Below are 18,603 nucleotides of genomic sequence, written 5' to 3' on the forward strand. Positions count from 1 at the left end.
GACGTATTAACTTAAGCAAAACAAGTCCCAAGGCTTTGCCTATGATTTTTTTTAGGAATTGGTCAGTGATCATATGATTTTTACAAGTACAATACAATAAACGTAAAATCATAAGCACATTTTTAGATAGAGACAGTTTGGGACCTTCTTAGGGATACCTCTGGCATAAGACAATTTGTTATATAATTTTACAAAAAATATATCCTGTTTTATTAAGGTACTAAAACGTTAAAAAGGCATTTTATCATTAAGTCAGAATTTTGTCGTAAATTATTGAGAACATAAATTCCCAGGCTACGATGAACTCGAATAAACATTTGTTTTATATTATCAGGAATACAAAATAATTTATTGTCTGTAAATATGAGGAAAAAAGTTTCGTCTAGTTAGGTTTAGGTTTTTTTTTGGATAAACACAAAGATATTATATAAAGAGTTTTTTCTTCATACTAAAAAACCATATACCATCGCAATAATCCCTAGACTCCCCATTCAACATCATCAGTCAACTGCAGAAACTCTGAATGTCAGGCTAAGATGTTTCACATATAAAACAGTGTCCACCACTCTTTACAAAAAAGTAGTCGAAAATTAATTTTCGTCCTCAGCTTGATTAACAACTTACATTTAAATATACCGGTCGGGTCAACTCAGGTTTTGCGTGCGCAAGTCGATGTATTAACTTAAACAATAGCAAGGCTTTGATTATGATTTTTCTTTTGAATTGGCCGGTCCTGTATACGATTTTTACGGCTTACGTTACAGTAACACTAAGTAAAGCATATGAAGGAAACAAAACAACTGGGTAGTATTATGGTATTGGCCTAATAACGGTAATCAAAAAATTGTTCTATGATTTTAGAAAAGTTAAATATATTGAACTGAATCATTTCCTTGCTTCTGTTATTTGCCTGATAATGACAACAATATATGTACTTAGATCTATGAAATTTTATTTACAGGTATAGCTTATTGCGTCATATTAAGAAAAAAAAAGCCATTAAGAAAGCCATCTGCTTAAGCAGCATTTTCAAACTGTTTATACTAATAGTGATGATAATGATAATGGCCCCACTTGCAACATTGTTACCAATGCTTCTGCTGCTGGTACTTTTATTGTTACTGATTTATATTATGACCTGATGGTATCCCTAATTATTTGTTAAATAAATGGGTGTCAAATTGTACTCGTACTGCCTATATTCATCTATTTATTACCTCTCTACGAATTTCTAGTTTTTCATCACTATTATTTTCCCAATAAAAGACAAAATGGAAAACTACAGCGGTATATGCCTGAGTATCAGTGTTTTCTGTATATCAGCTATTCCTAAGTTGACTGATTCGTTGCAAAACAGTTGCAACCTGTATATAAAAAAGGAGTCGAAAATTCAGGTTCGTCATCAGTTTGATTAACATTATTTAAACTATACCGGTCGGGTCAACTCAGGTCTTCCATGCGCAAATCAACGTATTAACTAAAGCAATAACAAGTTGCAAGACTGCCTATAATTTTCCATACAAATTAGACGACTCTTTATAGCTTACCTTACAGTAACGCTAAGTAAAGCGTGGCTCCTCGAAGAAGTTTGATTCATCGCTGTTGGTTCTACGGTTCTTGCCTTGTTACCCTTGTGTAACAGTTGCATAACCTAAAAACCGTAAAACATGTCATTTATATGCTCCCAATAAATTCCGTTCATATATATTTCTTAAAAGTGCAATTAAACTTAATAATAGACAAAATTGATTATTTTAACTGAACTTGACTAACCTTCAAACCAATCCGGGGCGCGTTTAAATATTTGTAAGACCGTGAAGGGTAATTGCGTTAAGTGTCTGATTTTTTAATAATTTCGATAATTTAGGGAAAGTGCAATTGAAATCGATACGTTTTCCATTAATGAGGTCCGATGAGGGAAATATAGGGTAATTGCTTCCAAATTATTAATGCGTGGGAGGATTTTTATTCGATTCAGTTTCTTTAAATAGCTAGCTGTAATTTAATCGAGTTAATTAATTAATTTAACTTCAACCCTATGAACCCAATAAATAAATCGTGGTAATTAAAAGTTTTTATATAGGCTGACTATCTACATCGTGTAAATGGGGAAACAGAAAAAACTAATTATTAAAGCTCATTTGGCATTAAGTCTAATTGGTTTGTGTAGGGTTATTGTATTCGACACTGGCAAGTGTCAGGGCTTTTCATTAACAGTCATTTGTGGCCCCACTTATGAATTATTTAGTTTTATTTGGGTAACGACAGTTTTCTATGATGGCCCCAAAGTAAATAACCATTAAAGTAAGATAATATCAAGGTTATAGATTGATTGATGATGAATGAATTTGAATATTACAAAAAGCTAATTTGGAGCTTTCGAAGGATTTTTATTTATTAGGGGGTATTTTTGGGTAAATCTTGAATTTTTTTTAAATTGTCGAAAAATAAAAATTTTGCTGGCAAAGCATGGTAAGTAGGTAGATATAAATAACATTAAGCAGAGCAAAATATTATAGCTAATATCTGCTTAAAGACTAAATTAAAAAACAATAAATACCTACTTAATCTATATTAAAACTTTCAAAATTACATATACAAAAAATATCACATTAATAGTAGGGGAAGGAGGGAGGCATTCGACCAACGCGTTTACTGTACGTTCAAGTGGTTGAAATTTCCCGCGAAAATCAAATAATTTAGGTTATATTGTTGTTAGTTGCGAATCGTTTGAGCATAATTAGATATGTGTATCCTACGTTTCTGGTTTTTTAACGAGAAAAGTTGAAAAACGCACCTTTTGCTTCAAATATCTAAAATTTGCTTAAAAAAACTAGTTAGAAAGCTAAGTAGTTTTTGACAGAAATCTCCAGACATTGTAGTTTAGATTAATAAATATTTTTCTAACCTAAAAATGCAAATACTCTTTTGTGGACCTGATTAATCTGCTTCTGTGAATCATTCGACCACCAAAAACTGATGTTAAAGTAGCTAATAAAATTAGGTTTTCTGATTTTCAAAACATGGACTTTTTAAATAAATCATTGTTTATTAGGTCAAAAGCAGTAAAGAAGTAATTAATTTTAGGTGCATTCCGATTATCAACATTAAATACATGTATATTAAAATCGCCCACCCATTAATACATTGGAATTAAATTTATTAACAAAGTTTTAAAAAGTTTGCACTTGGGAATGTGGACGGTCTGTATACGACTCCAATATAGCAATATTTTCATCACCCATTGAGAATTGAAACGATAAGTGCTCTATTATTGGCCATGTAAATTAATTAAAGAAAGTTGTATCAAAGTCTATATATTTCAACTCGATTAAAAATTGAAATATATAGACTTTGATTGTATCTCATTTTATAAGCTCCGACACCTCCTCCTCTAGCATCTCACACCTTAGAGTTTATATCCAGGATTTCTTTAACCAATTCTCGGTCATACCGATAATAGCTTATTTTTTATTTAAAATTAGATGCTTTAGTTCATTAAAGTGTGAAGCTAATGATCTAACATCAATATGTGCAATTAATAAATGTTTCATTTATGGTTCAAAATTAAAAAAGCAAAAAAAAATCAAGCGAAGCCGAGAAAAGAAAAATAAATAATAAAGAGTTATTAAAAAAAACTTAAGCATTGACAGATTATATATTAAAAGAATTTCTTCCCCCCTATTTCTTACTACTTAAATGATAATTATTATTCGTAACAAAATGTGAATCTTGGTTATAACTTAGGAACCACCCAAGACTTTTTTTAATAAAGGGATTCCTGAGGATGAGTTTAAGAGTAGAAAATGCGATTCTGGGTTAAAGCTAGCCCAATAGTTTATTATATTTTCTGAGTTAAAGTCAATTTTGTCAATAAAGGTCCAAGACTCACATTCACGTAACACAAATATATTGGATACTACATATTATCGATCATTTATAGATCTTTAACAGTTTTGCTTACCTCATCAGTACAAGTGGTAGATATCTCACTTATGCCAGCAACATGAATACTCCTACCTCTAGAATCTTCCCTCAGCTCCAAATACCCCGAAGAAGGATTCAGCAGATCCCTAATATTTTCATTGTATAGTTCAAGGTAGGACATAGTCACCTGTAATCAACCGAATTAATTAATTACTGATACGATTCAAGAAGTAACAAAAAGAACAACCTTCAAAACTAAAATAATTAAGGAAAATATATATATAATGTATATATCAGTTGGTAATGGAGGGTTTTCCAATAACGCATTCAATTAAAGGAACACAATTCCTTTTTACGGGTTATACTTAAACCTCTGACAGCAAATTGATGACTATGGTTTTGTTGAAGCGTTAAAAAATCAATATCACTTTTCATATTAATAGTAAAATTGTATATGGGGTGGAAGTTTTGTCATTAAGTGTTATTAATATTATTTCCAGAAATTTATAAAGTGTATAATTAAATCAAAAGTTGATCTGCAACGCTTTCATTTGATTGCATTTTTTTAATGAAAGAGCTGCAAAGGTTACTACTGTAAAATCAAGCAGGGATTTTACATGCAACGGTTAAATGTTAAGTAAGTCTGTAAATGGGTTTTTTATGGAAGGTATACGGTCATTTCCATAAACCTTTGTGGCTCATAACTCCCATCACATTGATTACAGGGTAACTAGTATTAACTAGTAAGTGAAATACGTGGGTTTAAATTTCTCCATTATTGAATTAATTAGAAATTAGTTTTGATTGGTACTCAAAACCTCTTAATGATTTTTTGTGTATACTGTGGAGGGATTCCTTGGATAGATTTTATCTGTAAAATGTGCCTTTAAGTAAAAAATCTATTATATAGCAGCAGTTTTGGTTTAGCTGTGTCTAATAGCATTTTTCTTCTGAAAACTTTCATCGATGATAATTGAAAAACTATTCCAGGCATTTTTTGAGGTTTTCACTGAAAGTTTATCCAATTTCTAATGAATAATTTCATATACGAGGAATTTTTGTAGCTAAAGAAAAAGCTTTTGAGAAGTATTTAAAACCACTCGATCGACCTTGATAATTCTTTTAGTGCAGTATACGAAATATATCAGCTATAGCCAATTTGGACCTGTCATGTCTAATATCAATGTCTTTGATAAAAATTTCACTTTGATGCAAGATAATTCAAAAACTATCCGAGGCATTCTTATAAGATTTTTACTCAAACAAACAATTATGTATGAAAATTTTTTGTAGCTAAAGAACTTTAAATGAATTGGGCTTATTTGTTCATTATTGGTAATAGTCAGTGAAGTAGTATTGCCCTCCTCCACTTCGTCATCTTGAAATTTGGAGGTCGATTCTTAAGCTATTGATATTGAATTTCTAGGTAGTTTTTATAAATACAAATTATGATATACAGGCAGTTTAGTAAATTTTTTGTTATAGACAAACATTTTGTTCCTCAGCTGCCTGGAATAAACAAAATAATGATTTCCCAGGCTTAATTTTTTTACACTGAAGTCTTCTTTTATCTTCAGACTATTTTGAATAAATAAAAAGTTGATTTTTCCAGGCAATTCTTATTGATATTCTATTTCCTTCAGGGAATTAATTTTGTCTGTGAACTCTCTGGAATAAATTATTTTTTCTGGCAAATTTTACTTCATACAGTAAAGCACATTTTATTCGTCAACTGCATATACAAAATAATAATTTTTCCAGAAGGTTTATTATAATTTTCTTATATCCTCTTAGAGAACTAATTTTTTTCTTCAACTACCTGGAATAAATAAAAATTTGTTTCCTTTCAGGCATTTCTCTCAGCTAATTTTGTTTCTGGACTGAACGAAATAATTAAAATTTGAACAGTAAAATGCACTTGTAAGTCTTTTTATTTCTCCAGAATAAACAAAATGATGAAATTTCTCCAGACCATTGAACTAATTTTATCTCTGGACTATCTGAAAAATATTTTTTTAAATATTCAGGCAATTCTTTCTCAGTTTTTTTCTCCATACAGTAAAATATATTTTATCACTCAACTGCATGGTATATATATATAAGTTGCTGATTTTTTCCAAGTAGTAATTTTTTTTTCATCAAACAGTAAAGTAGATTTTATTCTTTAACTCTGTCTGAAATAAACAAAATTAGGATTTTCCAGGCAGTTTAAAACACTTTTTGTTTCCTCCCTCAACTGCCTGGAATGAAGTCTTTATTTTCTCCAGAGAGTAAAACAGATTTTTATTTTTCAACCGTCTTGAAATAAAGAAAAATTTGCTTCTGGAGTGCCTGGAATTAATAACATTTTGTTTATTCAGACACTTTATGGTCTGTTTTTTTGCTTCTCTTGGAATAAATTACAGCGGTTCTAGGTATTTTTCATCTGCCTGGAACAATGACAATCACATTTTTACCAAGCAAATGACTGAAGTAATTTTGTTTCTGGACTGAATTTGAAATTGAATTTAATAAAGGTTGACGTTGTTTAAAAGAGTATTTAGAACGTTATTTCAGGCACTAAAAGTCACCCAGATTCTGATAATTAAACCATCAAACTAGTTCCAAAATTTATTAAAAATACTGTTGATTCCTGGAAAAAGTCCAAGAGTACTTAAAAGGTTATTCCAAGCACTCAAGGTGACTCAGATTTTTGGAATAAAGTTTTCAAATTGCTTTCAAAATTTGGTAAAATTACCTTTAATTGGTATACTGTAGACCCCTGGAAGACATTTAAGATCACTTAGAACATTATTCCCAGTACATAGATATCTAGAATTGCTTGGAAAAGGTACAAAGATGCTTAAAAGTGTACTCCAAGCACTCAATGTGTTTTAGATTCTTCTTAATTTATTTCCAAAATTTGGTAAGATTACCTTCAATTATTTGCACGGTGTTTAAAAGAGTAATTAGAAAATTATTCCAGGCACTAAAAGTCACTCAGATTGCGATAGTAAAACCATCAAACTAGTTCAAAAATTTATTAAAAATACTTTTAATTGCCTGGAAAAAGTCTAAGAGTACTCAAAGGTTATTCCAGGCACTCAAGGTGACTCAGATTTTTCGAAATAAAGTTTTCAAATTGCTCCCAAAATTTTGTGAAATTACATTTAATTCCCTAGAAGACATTTGGAACTTAGATATCTAGAATTGCTTAGCAGAGGTATAAAGGTACTTAAAAGTTTATTCCAGGCACTCAATGTAATTTAGATTCTTCTTAATTTATTTCCAAAATTTGGTAAGATTACCTTCTATTATTTGCACGCTGTTTAAAAGAGTAATTAGAAAATTATTCCAGGCACTAAAAGTCACTCAGATTGCGATAGTAAAACCATCAAACTAGTTCAAAAATTTATTAAAAATACTCTTAATTGCCTGGAAAAAGTCTAAGAGTACTCAAAGGTTATTCCAGGCACTCAAGGTGACTCAGATTTTTCGAAATAAAGTTTTCAAATTGCTCCCAAAATTTTGTGAAATTACATTTAATTCCCTAGAAGACATTTGGAACTTAGATATCTAGAATTGCTTAGCAGAGGTATAAAGGTACTTAAAAGTTTATTCCAGGCACTCAATGTAATTTAGATTCTTCTTAATTTATTTCCAAAATTTGGTAAGATTACCTTCTATTATTTGCACGCTGTTTAAAAGAGTAATTAGAAAATTATTCCAGGCACTAAAAGTCACTCAGATTGCGATAATAAAACCATCAACTAGTTCAAAAATTTATTAAAAATACTTTTAATTGCCTGGAAAAAGTCTAAGAGTACTCAAAGGTTATTCCAGGCACTCAAGGTGACTCAGATTTTTCGAAATAAAGTTTTCAAATTGCTCCCAAAATTTTGTGAAATTACATTTAATTCCCTAGAAGACATTTGGAACTTAGATATCTAGAATTGCTTAGCAGGGGTATAAAGGTACCTAAAAGTTTATTTCAGGCACTCAATGTGATTTAGATTCCTGGAATAAATATCTTAAATTATTTTTAAAATTTGGTGACGTTACCTTCAATTGTCTGGACGGTATTCAAAAAGAGTATTTAGAAAATTATTCCAGGTACTAAAAACCACCCAGATTTCAAATTCTGAATATTAGATAAATCACTAAGACGTTAAGAGAGTTCTATACCCATATGTATTTATGTTTCGTCGATTATACAAAAGCTTTTGATAACGTCAAGTGGGACAGGCTCTGGTCTATTCTGTTCTTAATAAATATCTCAGACCATCTAGGGCATCTCCTACAAGAATTATATGATAACAATATTGCATAGGTTAGGGTTGATAAGACTTTTTAATTTATGATGAGACAGGTTATAAAGGACTGCTGTAATGAAGTAAATATTGGCGACTCAAAATTGTCTAACCTAAGGTTTGCCGATGCAACCTTGATAGTTGCCTCCCAGAGCGAAATTCTAAGGAAATTGAAGGATGTCAATGCATAAAACCAAAATTATGATCATTAATAGAGAACATAATGATTATCCTAAAACTCGGACTATTGGACATTGTGAAGTTGTCAACAGTTTCGTCTCTCTTGGACCCTAATAGAAAATACCAGGGAAGTGATGGGCAATAAGGTGGCGTATTCAGCTCGCTAGTTCAGCAATGACACAGTTAAGGATCGAAATATCAAACAACAATCTACTAACATCTGTAAAGATCTTCAGATTAGGAAAAATAGTCTTTGATATTTGGCAATACCGCTATGGTATTACATGCTGTCTCTACCTGGATAAAGAATGAACTGTAAGCATATTTAAAAATTTATTTTAAACTTACCGAGTATTCGTCCTCGTTTTCTTTAACTGCCTCGAAGATATCATTGAGCGCTCGGATCATTATGCCAGGTTGGTCCTTGCTGCCCACCATTGTATGGGTTTTTCCGGCACCGGTGGCTCCATAAGCAAAAACAGTACCGTTGTATCTAAAAATTCATATCAATTTAAAAAAAACAAAATCCCGTTACGGTCCTGTCCTTTTACCACATTATCGAAATACGATGGGTTTGTTATGTATTAAGGTATGACAGGGCTGTAGTAGGCAACTTATTTGGACTAAAAAAAAACAGAAAAATGCATACCCATTGAGTACATCCTTTACAAGACTATTGGTGGTGGTATTGTACACCTCCTCTTGGCTGGAAGTTTCATTGAAGACAACATCGAAGGTGTATTGTCTTTCGAAGCCCTTTTTTTGACGAATCGCGTCGTTTTTGTCGGCATCTTCCAGCACCACGGTCTGGAAAAACAAATAAGCCTCATCAATAAATTGTAAGGGTTGTTAAAAGGTAGTTTGGGGTGATCATATATACGATTGGGGGCGTAAAATCGAATACATATTTATCCATTAAGCAAAAATATACTTGTTTATGTCCATTAAAGCAGGTTTAATAATAGAACTGGGACAGGTTTAACTAGAGCATTTGCTTTCAATTATTACTCTAGAATTGTCAATTTAACTGGATTAAGAAATAATTTGGAATGCATTGACAATGAAAAAAAGTCTTTTACCTAATTTTATTAACACACCTAATGGTTTTATTCCATTACATCCCATCAAAACCGTAATTTAAGGTCAGTGGTGTCCTTCCCCCATAAAAACCATATCTATAAAGATAAAGGGGGAAATCGTAAAAATATGAAAAGTGACTTCAATTTACTCAGAGGACAGTACACATTAAACTGTCGAGCTTTTCGCGTGACTTGGACTGCACGATGATAAAAAACATGTTAATATATGGCATTAGGTAAAAAAAGATCGACCCAGATGATATATATGAATTTAAATGGAATCGAATGCAGCAAAATTAGGTATGAGGTTAATATAATGTCTTTATTCGGCTGATCAGGGAAAATAATGAGAAAATTCAATTTTATGATGAAATCACGATTCTTTTGCGGAAAGTCTTTACTTTCCAGTAGTGAGACGATAAAAATGTGGAAAGAAAATCATCATTTTTCCCGATTAATGCTAATTTGCGTTCGTAATATCGTAAAAAGGCTTCATCAAACGAAAAACAGGCACAAAAAGGCACTTATAATTAGAAGAGTTTTTATATGTTTTCCCATGACATATTTTATATGAATGATGAAATAAAATACCACTTGTTCGATCGCATCGTGCAGATAAAATGACAATTAATTTCCCTTTGTTTAAACCACTAAGGGTAAAACGATCAGCATTGTGACGTAATTACCCTCCCTTCTATTTAGCATAACAGGCTTAAGCATGCGGGGGTGTAATGGTTGACTATTTTTAGTAATAATAAAGCAAATGCGGTTTTTAAGGGCCGAACTTCATTTACATATAAATGCCACCTCCGTGTAAGATTTCATTGCCAGATTTAAGATTTCGCTGGAGTTACATTATATACCGCGGCATGGGCCGGTTTTCAAGGTGATTATTCTTCCAATCGCGAGATAAAACACGTTTTTACCGGTTTATACTTTAAAGGTTTAGGTTCGTGTGCACCGGCTTTATTGCGGAAATGACTTTCAAGGGTTTTTAATACCGGTTTTAAAGGTACTCGTTTAATCCATTTGTCACGATTAGAGTGGTTTACCCGAACTCTTAGAGATACTTACTAAATTGTTATAGTAAAAAAGATCTATTATCTATAGCTTATAAACTGGAACATCAGTTTAGAGGATACTACAAAGCAGACTTATTGACAATAATTAGGACTAATGCCTGAAATTCACCGCACACATTCCTACAACATTTCATCTCCCTATGCTTACCGCCCGAATTATCATAAAAATACAATTTTTTAATTTAATGATGTGCAGAATAAGATGCGGATCCTTAAAGGTGTTAGTCCTTAAATGATTTTAAGAAGAAAAGTTCAAATAAAGCTTTGTTCCAAACGTCTTAACTTTTGAGGTACAGGGTGTTAAAACCTTAAGAAAAAAATATCGTTTCTTCATCATAACTCTATTAACCTCCTAGATATGTTTATGATATTTAGCACACACCCTCTGAGTATTAACAGCCATTCTTTGATGTAGAAAATTTTTTAAAGTTCTACCAGTGGCGTCCGTACAGGAATGATGCGTAGATATTTTTTTAAAATATTATGTACGCCATTGCTTCTCCGTAAAATAAAAACTATTTTTATAATCTCCATTCATTTTAGAACAAATTTGATTTCTTGACTTTTTTTTATCCGACATGCGATTACCGCGAAAAAAAAAACAAAAATATTTTGATGCATGGTAATTTATTAGTAAAAAAATATACATTTATTTTATAAAGATATGTAAAATGTACATACTTCAATATTAAATACTTTCTAAAAATTTCATACAGAATATCTAAATTTGGTTCTAACGATTACAATTTTTAACACTCTGTAGCTCAAAAGTTAAGGAGTTTAGGACATAGCTTTATTTGAACTTTTTTTCTTAAAATTATCTAAGGATTAACATCCTTAAGGGTCAGCATCTTATTTCGTAATACCCTGTATAGCACAAACTGTGATCATCTAGTGCATCATTGCATTACACTTTTTAGTGTTTATTGTTTATAATATATATTTGTTCGGGGGATTTTAATAGAGAAATACAAAAAAAAGAGAAAAAAATCATCTTCAGACTCTTAGATCATTTTTCATATTTTTCTGGATGCCAAGGTAATTTTTCAAGCAGTTCTTCCAGGCTCTTGAATGCATTTTTACACGTCCCAGGAAATCTTTTTAGTCCTTCAGAGGACTCTTGGAACCATTTTTCACATTGTCCAATTATTTTAGATAATTTTTAATGTTTTTCTGGACTCCAGAGTAATTTTTTATATTTTATAGGAATTTCAAGGATTTTTTCATGTTTTCAAGGAAATTTCTAAGATTCTTAAGCCTTCAGAGTTTTCGTGGTTTGTAAATGGTTGGATTATGTAAAAAATATGTATTTTAAGATTTTTAGAATTAATAAGTGTGAGATAAGAGTGATATGGGGTAGAAACTCAAAAAATGCACTTTTTCGACATGAATCTCCTTCTGTGACCCAAGAATCACTATAAAATGAAATTTCTCATCTGTAGATAGCTTAAGTATATAAAAAGAATATTAACCCATGTTCGTAGTCAATGCCTTGAACAAAAAAACAAAAATGAAGTGAAATGCCTAAGAGTAACAACAAGAAAATAAATAAAATTGAATCTAATGAATTCAAAACAAATTGAGAAATAAGTTCCACTGGCCTGAAGTTGATGATTTAAATTTCTAAAAGAATTGAGAACTATCATCAACTACCTATTATCAATAAGAAATTGCTTTAAATTCCTGGATGAAATGATAGTGACTTTAACTGTCTGGCATTGAGAAGAAACCGCTTCAAATTCCTAGAAGAATTGAATAATTAGTTTTATAACCTCAGATCAGAATCCCATCAACTGCCTGAAATTCATAAGAAATTACTTCAAATACCAGGAATAAATAAGAAATAGAAGTTTCTAGTTTCCATTGCCTGGAATTGTTCTGCCGAAAATTCAACTGCTTGGAATAATTCGATTTCAAATTTTTAGAAGAATTGAGAAATGGCTTCAATTACCTTGAACCTCCTCCTATAACCTTGAAATACCTCCATAAAAGTTCTTATATACAAAGTATAAAGAAATATTATACAACAAACGACCTTAAATTCCTAAAATAAATAAGGAAGACACATTTAAATTGCCTTGCAAAACTTAAAAAACTTAAATCATGAAATCAACTAATTGAAGGAAAAACAAAGATTCTCCTTTTAATTTGAAATGCCTGGAAATAAATGCAAAACATTTATTGGAAAACCTTAAAAATGATTCACTGAAAACTACGAGCAAAACAAAGTGGACAATGCCAACTGCCTGACTGACTCTAAACAGCCTGGAATAATAATGTACTTGATAATCTAATAAATCTACTAAACTGATTTTCGTACTGGTTCGACCTTATTTTAGACTTTCTTATATATTAAAAGTGGATTTTTAATCTCAAGCTTATACAGGCATTTTTTCATTTGGCTCAGGTGATTATTTGATTTATGCCAGGAATTGAATATATTAAGTGCATAAATAAAATATATATTCGAATAAATATTGACATTACCCTCTACGATGTTAAAAATTAGATTCATAATTCATTTAAAATAAAAAAAAAATATTCTAAATAACTTATGCTTCTGGAACATTTTACAGTTATGGAAATTGAATATTATCTGAATATCCAGGCATATTGCAATATATTTGGTTTTTTTTCATTTCAAATGAGGTATATTCTTATATTCCACCGATATTGGCTATTTACAATTTTTCGCATATTCTGGAACTAGGATGGATTCCAAGGCCTGAAAGTGGGCAAATTTTTAATTTCTTTCACCTTTTCTCATATTTTCTAAAGTATCCATTCACAAACGTCTTCGTCTCAACGATACTTGGACTAAGAGAAAAGTAATTTTTTTCGCACTTTCATCATATATATATATTTTTTAAATCACTGATCTATAATTAATCTTAAATTACCTTACTATTAGCCGCATACAAAACTCTATGAGGTTCATCCTCTTTCAACGGTCTCACTCTCACTGCTACCATGAGACGTTCCTCCGCACCTTTCAATGGTGGTGGTCTCGAGCTATCACTGCCCGAAGAACTCGGTGTCTCTGGACTCATTTTATCACTTCAGTTCATTTTTTTAAAATATCACTAAACTGACCTTAAACCCGGTTTATCATTGGAAGAGTTTAACTGCAGTATTCATACATAATAAAACAACCGCGAAAGTAAACAGAAAATTGTGGCTGGCCGCTACACACGCGGCTCTATTTAATATAATTGACCGCCACGGTTTGAACTGTGAACCCGAACTAAAGTATGGGGTAGCGTTTGCTACGTTTTGTAGTTGTTACGGGGTTGGGGAAAGGATTGATTTTTTACAGGCTTGAGCACAATAGTAACGTAGCCAGTAACGTAAATTTGATGGTATTTCTCCCCGATTCCTTTCTCATTATATTATGGTTTCAAATATTTCATGTATCTTCTTCTTTGATACCAACAAAGGACCAGGACCAAATGAAATACCTACACTTTTTCTAAAAAATTGCAGTTTTAACCTGCAATAGTCCATGAGTTTAAGGAGGAGTCTTCTTGCTCTACCCTGGAGACCATAGAAATATGAACAATCATGAAGTCCCAAAGCAAGTAGGTAGTGAATAAGAGAGATCAGCACGGAACATGCACAAACACAACAACAAGAGTAAGCAGATAAGGCAGTGAAGAACAAGTTTTTTCCCCACTGTTAGATCCATTATTGTCGCAATAACAATTTGGGTTTAGATCTCTGTAGACCTACAGAGATTACGAGGTTACGCCTCATTACTCACAACGACTTCACTTTGGATGCCTTGGAGAAGGGGTTTCAGTTGGATACAAAATACACTGACTTCTCCAAGGCATGTGATAGAGTACCATACAACATGTTGCTTCATAAGCTCAAGCTGTGGCATTGATGGAACTTATTGTCTTGGTTCCAATAGAAGGCTTATTGTTCGAATTGAAGGTTTTTTGTGTAGGGTAATCTGATTCCTCACTCCTTTTTAATGTCTTTACAAATGATATTAATGATTGTTTTACTTGCTGCAATTACCTTCTTTTTGCAGATGATCTGGAGCTAAGCTGTATTGTTAAATCATTCCAGGACTGTGAAAAATTACAGTATATTCTGGATACCCTGTTTAACAGCTAGTTGAGATCCTTCTAAATGTAAAACTATAAGTTTTTTCCGCACCAGACGTCGTATAGAAATCAATGACAAGTCTAGAAAGAGTGTCTGTTATCAGAGACCTTGGTGTTCTTATCCCAACCTACTACACAAATAATCACAAGTGATTTTATTGCGCTAATGGATTTCAAACAAGGTCATGCGGTCATGCGGATGTAGGGTAAACATGGATATGGGGAAAGGAATGACCGAAGCTAAAAATTAAAAAAAATAAATTCTACCGTAATTGGACATTCATAAGCCCAGATGGCAGAGCCAAGGGTGAGATAAATTTTATTATAGTCAACAAAAAAGAAATAATCAAGGACATCGAAGTGTTCAACAGATTTTCGATGGGTAATAATCGACGATTAATCCGAGCAAAGAGACGACTGAATGTAAAAATGGAAAGAACCAAGAAGATAATAAAATCATGAAAGAAGAAATGGATTCTCCCAGAGAATTATATAAAGATACACTAGCAAGACATCTATAAAATTTAGAAAGCGAAACAAGTGATAAAATAAGAAATGCACTAAAAAAAACATAAAAAAAATCTTACTCGACCAAGAGCTTCTAAATAAAAGAAAACAGCTGATCGAAAAATACGACTCCAATTACACAACACTAAATAAATTAAATAAAGATATCGATCGAACACAAAAGAAATAAAAGTAAAGAGAGTAATAGAGGAATGCCAAACACTGAATGTTCTTAGACGAAATATGAACAACACAGGTAGTAAAAATATGTACAGGATAAAAAAACAAAGAAGGAAACATCACTTTAAATAGAATTAAAGTCTTTGGTTGTAGAGTAATATTATCGCGAAACGTATAGGAAGAATAAAGAAAGCCAAGCCAAACCGATACTCAAGATCATGTACCAAGGATTAGAGGCAATTCCCGAAATAACAATATTCAAAGTAAAGACGACACTTTCAGATATGAAAATTATTCAATCAATGGAGTAGACTTGACGAAGAGTATTAGTTGCAGTCGGACGCACAGAAAGGACCGAGAAAGCCCTCACACTTATGTGTTAACGATTACGAGCAACAAATACCGATATTGTTGTAGATCATTTGTGGATTGCCATAATTAAAGCTGATGGTGCGGCCAGTTACCGATCTACTGTTTTTTTTTGTTAGACAATTCCGGGTTCAGGCCTTTAATACTAAAGTCCTTTTAGTTCCTATAGCAACCGCTCGATAGCATTTAAATAACACATCAAAAATAATTTTCAGGAGGGATATTCGATGATTTTTAACCAATTTAGCACTAAATTACTGTTATTGTCTTTACTGTATAATATTAAAAAAGTAATAAACGTAATCTGATTTACACCTTTTTTTATCCTTCCTATACTGTCTACTGTCCAGTCTAAAATGATGTACATAGGGATATTGCAAACTGTAGATTCGAGATATTGAGAATGTAAAATCCTTTACATCTTAATTTTTCAAATTCTGCTTTAGAAGTGCTCTTCAACCATGTGTAACATGTTCGGTTAAGATAAATAATTAAAATTAATACAATTAATATTTCATGGTGGTAGGCTTTATTAATTCCATTAATTATTACTTTAAATTATTATTGATCATACAACGAACACTGCAAACAAACAAGTAAAACATTATAATTAAAATAGGTGTTGATTAAAAAAAGCGCCCGTTTTCTCACACGCATATACATCGTCACGTACATCATCTCATCACTACTTCTCAAGATTTTCTGATTATTTCTGAGATAATTCTGCTTCAGCTTCTATAACAGCCTGTCTCAGATTCTCTACGGTTTCGTATGATCTACAGTATGCTAAATTTTTGAGGAAACCCCATGAAATTCAAAAAAATCCAACGGTATTATGTCAGGAGATTTCGCAGGCCATCTTAGTGGTCCCATAATAAATCTGGAAGAAAACAATATTAAGGACCCTCTTAGATACCGTTTGTGAAGTGTTATGTACACTCAGTCTTTTTGTATGGCTGTGAAGTGTAGACCTTGAAAGTTAGAGCTATTAACAGAATAAAAGCCCTTCTTAAGATACCTTGGACGGCGCATGTCACAAACGAGGAGGTACTGGGTAGAGATGTTGAAAAAGTAACTACAGCTCTTGAAAAACTAACAAATAGCTTCCTGAAAACTAAAAGTTTTCTTGGACTCGTTCGGTTATTCCGTAGTCACTAATTAGTATTATAATATAATAAGTAATATGTATATTAATCACTGTCTGTTTCTAGTCCAAATGTACGTTTATTGTCAAGAAAAAAAATAAGTGAAACTGCATTGCTTAATTATTTCGCAAATTATTAAGCAATTTAAGAAAAAATGTACTTTGCTAGATCCACGGTTTAAAATAAAAGTTTTTTCGTCCGAACATACCTTGAATATGACCAATAATTATTTAGACTCAGAAGTAGCTCTGATGATAGAAGCAGATCGCCGTGATTTACGACTGAGGATCCAGAAAAAATAGAAAATATTAAGAAATTAACAAGAAAATTAAATTTGGATAAATTTCGATAAAATTGCATCTGCTCAAAAAGAAATCAAATCAGACAGTTAAACCAGCTTAATCTTCAGCTGCCTTGTATAGGCAAATTCAATTTTTTTTTGAAGAAATTGAATCAAATTTCAAAAAAATTTTGTTTTATACTTCAAGCTCCTGGAATAAGTAAAGTTAATAATTCGTTCCTAAAAAGTTGAACTGTCTTAGTCCTCAACTGCCTGGAATAGACAAATTTCAAGGAAGTTTTTATGTATTTATGTATAGTAGCAACATCGGTGTCATCTGAGAGGATATTTTCAACCGCTGGACATCATAAACCGGTTGAAAGGTGGAAATTATTATTTTCTTACATATTAACTGTCAGTAATTTTTATTTTAATTGATTTTTTATATTCAAATTCTATGATTTGTGCAGTAGTGCTGCCCATATTTTTATTTAAAAATTTTTAATAATACGAAGGCAACATTAATTAATCCAGTTTCTTTAATTGCATTAAAAATGATAAATTCCGTTTATATGCGGGATTTCATATTTTATACCACTAACTAAGTTTGTATGTATATTTCTAATATAGGCTTTGTGATGTGGTTTTCTGTATTTATCAGTATTACTATACTTAATAAATATTCTTAAAACAATAAAAAAATTTAGTTTTTTTTATAATCGATATGACAACATCAAAAACGACAGTAGTTTAGACGCAAATATTAAAGAAAACAATAAGTACTCATAGTAATGAAAGTAAGGAATACTTCAAATGATTACTTTAGCCGAGTAGCGATAGGTAATCAAAATAAACGAAAATCAACATCTGTAGTACTTGGACGAGAGAATTGATACACGTAGGCAAAAACCGAAAGACATCCTATGTGGGTCATGTAATGGAAGGAAAGATTGAGGGAAATAAGGGCATGAGAAGGTAGAAGCATTCTTGGTTGAAAAATATTAGAGACTGCTATGAATACTCTTCACTCTCTATTTCGGAGTACCCAGGATCATCGTATCTTTAACTCTGTTTGGTCTTCTCTGTATCTTTAACGGTTTCTTACACTCACAGACACATCATTTCAAACTGGACGCCTTGTATAGATATAAATCGACATTTTGCGATTAAAACGTCATACTATGAGATTCTCTTTAAAACGAGCGTTTACATTATGAATATTAATGCCTTTGACCGAGGCCTTCAGTTAATGTTTCAGTAAACACTGAGGGCGATTAAGAAATGTCCCTTCAAGGTAGAATATCGGATAAATTTACTATTAATTTTGTAAATAAAACTACAATGCGAACTAAAACAGAAAGAACAAAAGTGTTCTAAAAAGTTACTTACTTGGACAATTTGAACAGTTTTTTCATAATTAATTAACTGCTTTTTAATTAACGTTCAAAAGACA

The 18,603-nt window shown here is 31.6% G+C and overlaps 1 protein-coding gene across 1 annotated transcript in view; it reads right to left on the minus strand.

The window, feature by feature from the left end:
* LOC126737904 (kinesin-like protein KIF19) overlaps positions 1-13,783 on the minus strand; it is a 23,482-nt gene extending 9,699 nt beyond the window's left edge. The window contains exons 1-5 of the mRNA XM_050442990.1: positions 13,458-13,783; positions 9,046-9,203; positions 8,745-8,889; positions 3,965-4,114; positions 1,548-1,651 (exon numbers count right to left, since the gene is read on the minus strand). Of these exons, the coding sequence (XP_050298947.1) occupies positions 1,548-1,651; positions 3,965-4,114; positions 8,745-8,889; positions 9,046-9,203; positions 13,458-13,607 (707 nt within the window). The 5' untranslated portion in view covers positions 13,608-13,783. The remainder of the gene's footprint in view (positions 1-1,547; positions 1,652-3,964; positions 4,115-8,744; positions 8,890-9,045; positions 9,204-13,457) is intronic.
* Between the last annotated feature and the right edge of the window lie 4,820 nt (positions 13,784-18,603).

The sequence above is a fragment of the Anthonomus grandis genome, chromosome 6, assembly GCF_022605725.1.
Source record: "Anthonomus grandis grandis chromosome 6, icAntGran1.3, whole genome shotgun sequence".
Lineage (NCBI taxonomy): Eukaryota > Metazoa > Arthropoda > Insecta > Coleoptera > Curculionidae > Anthonomus > Anthonomus grandis.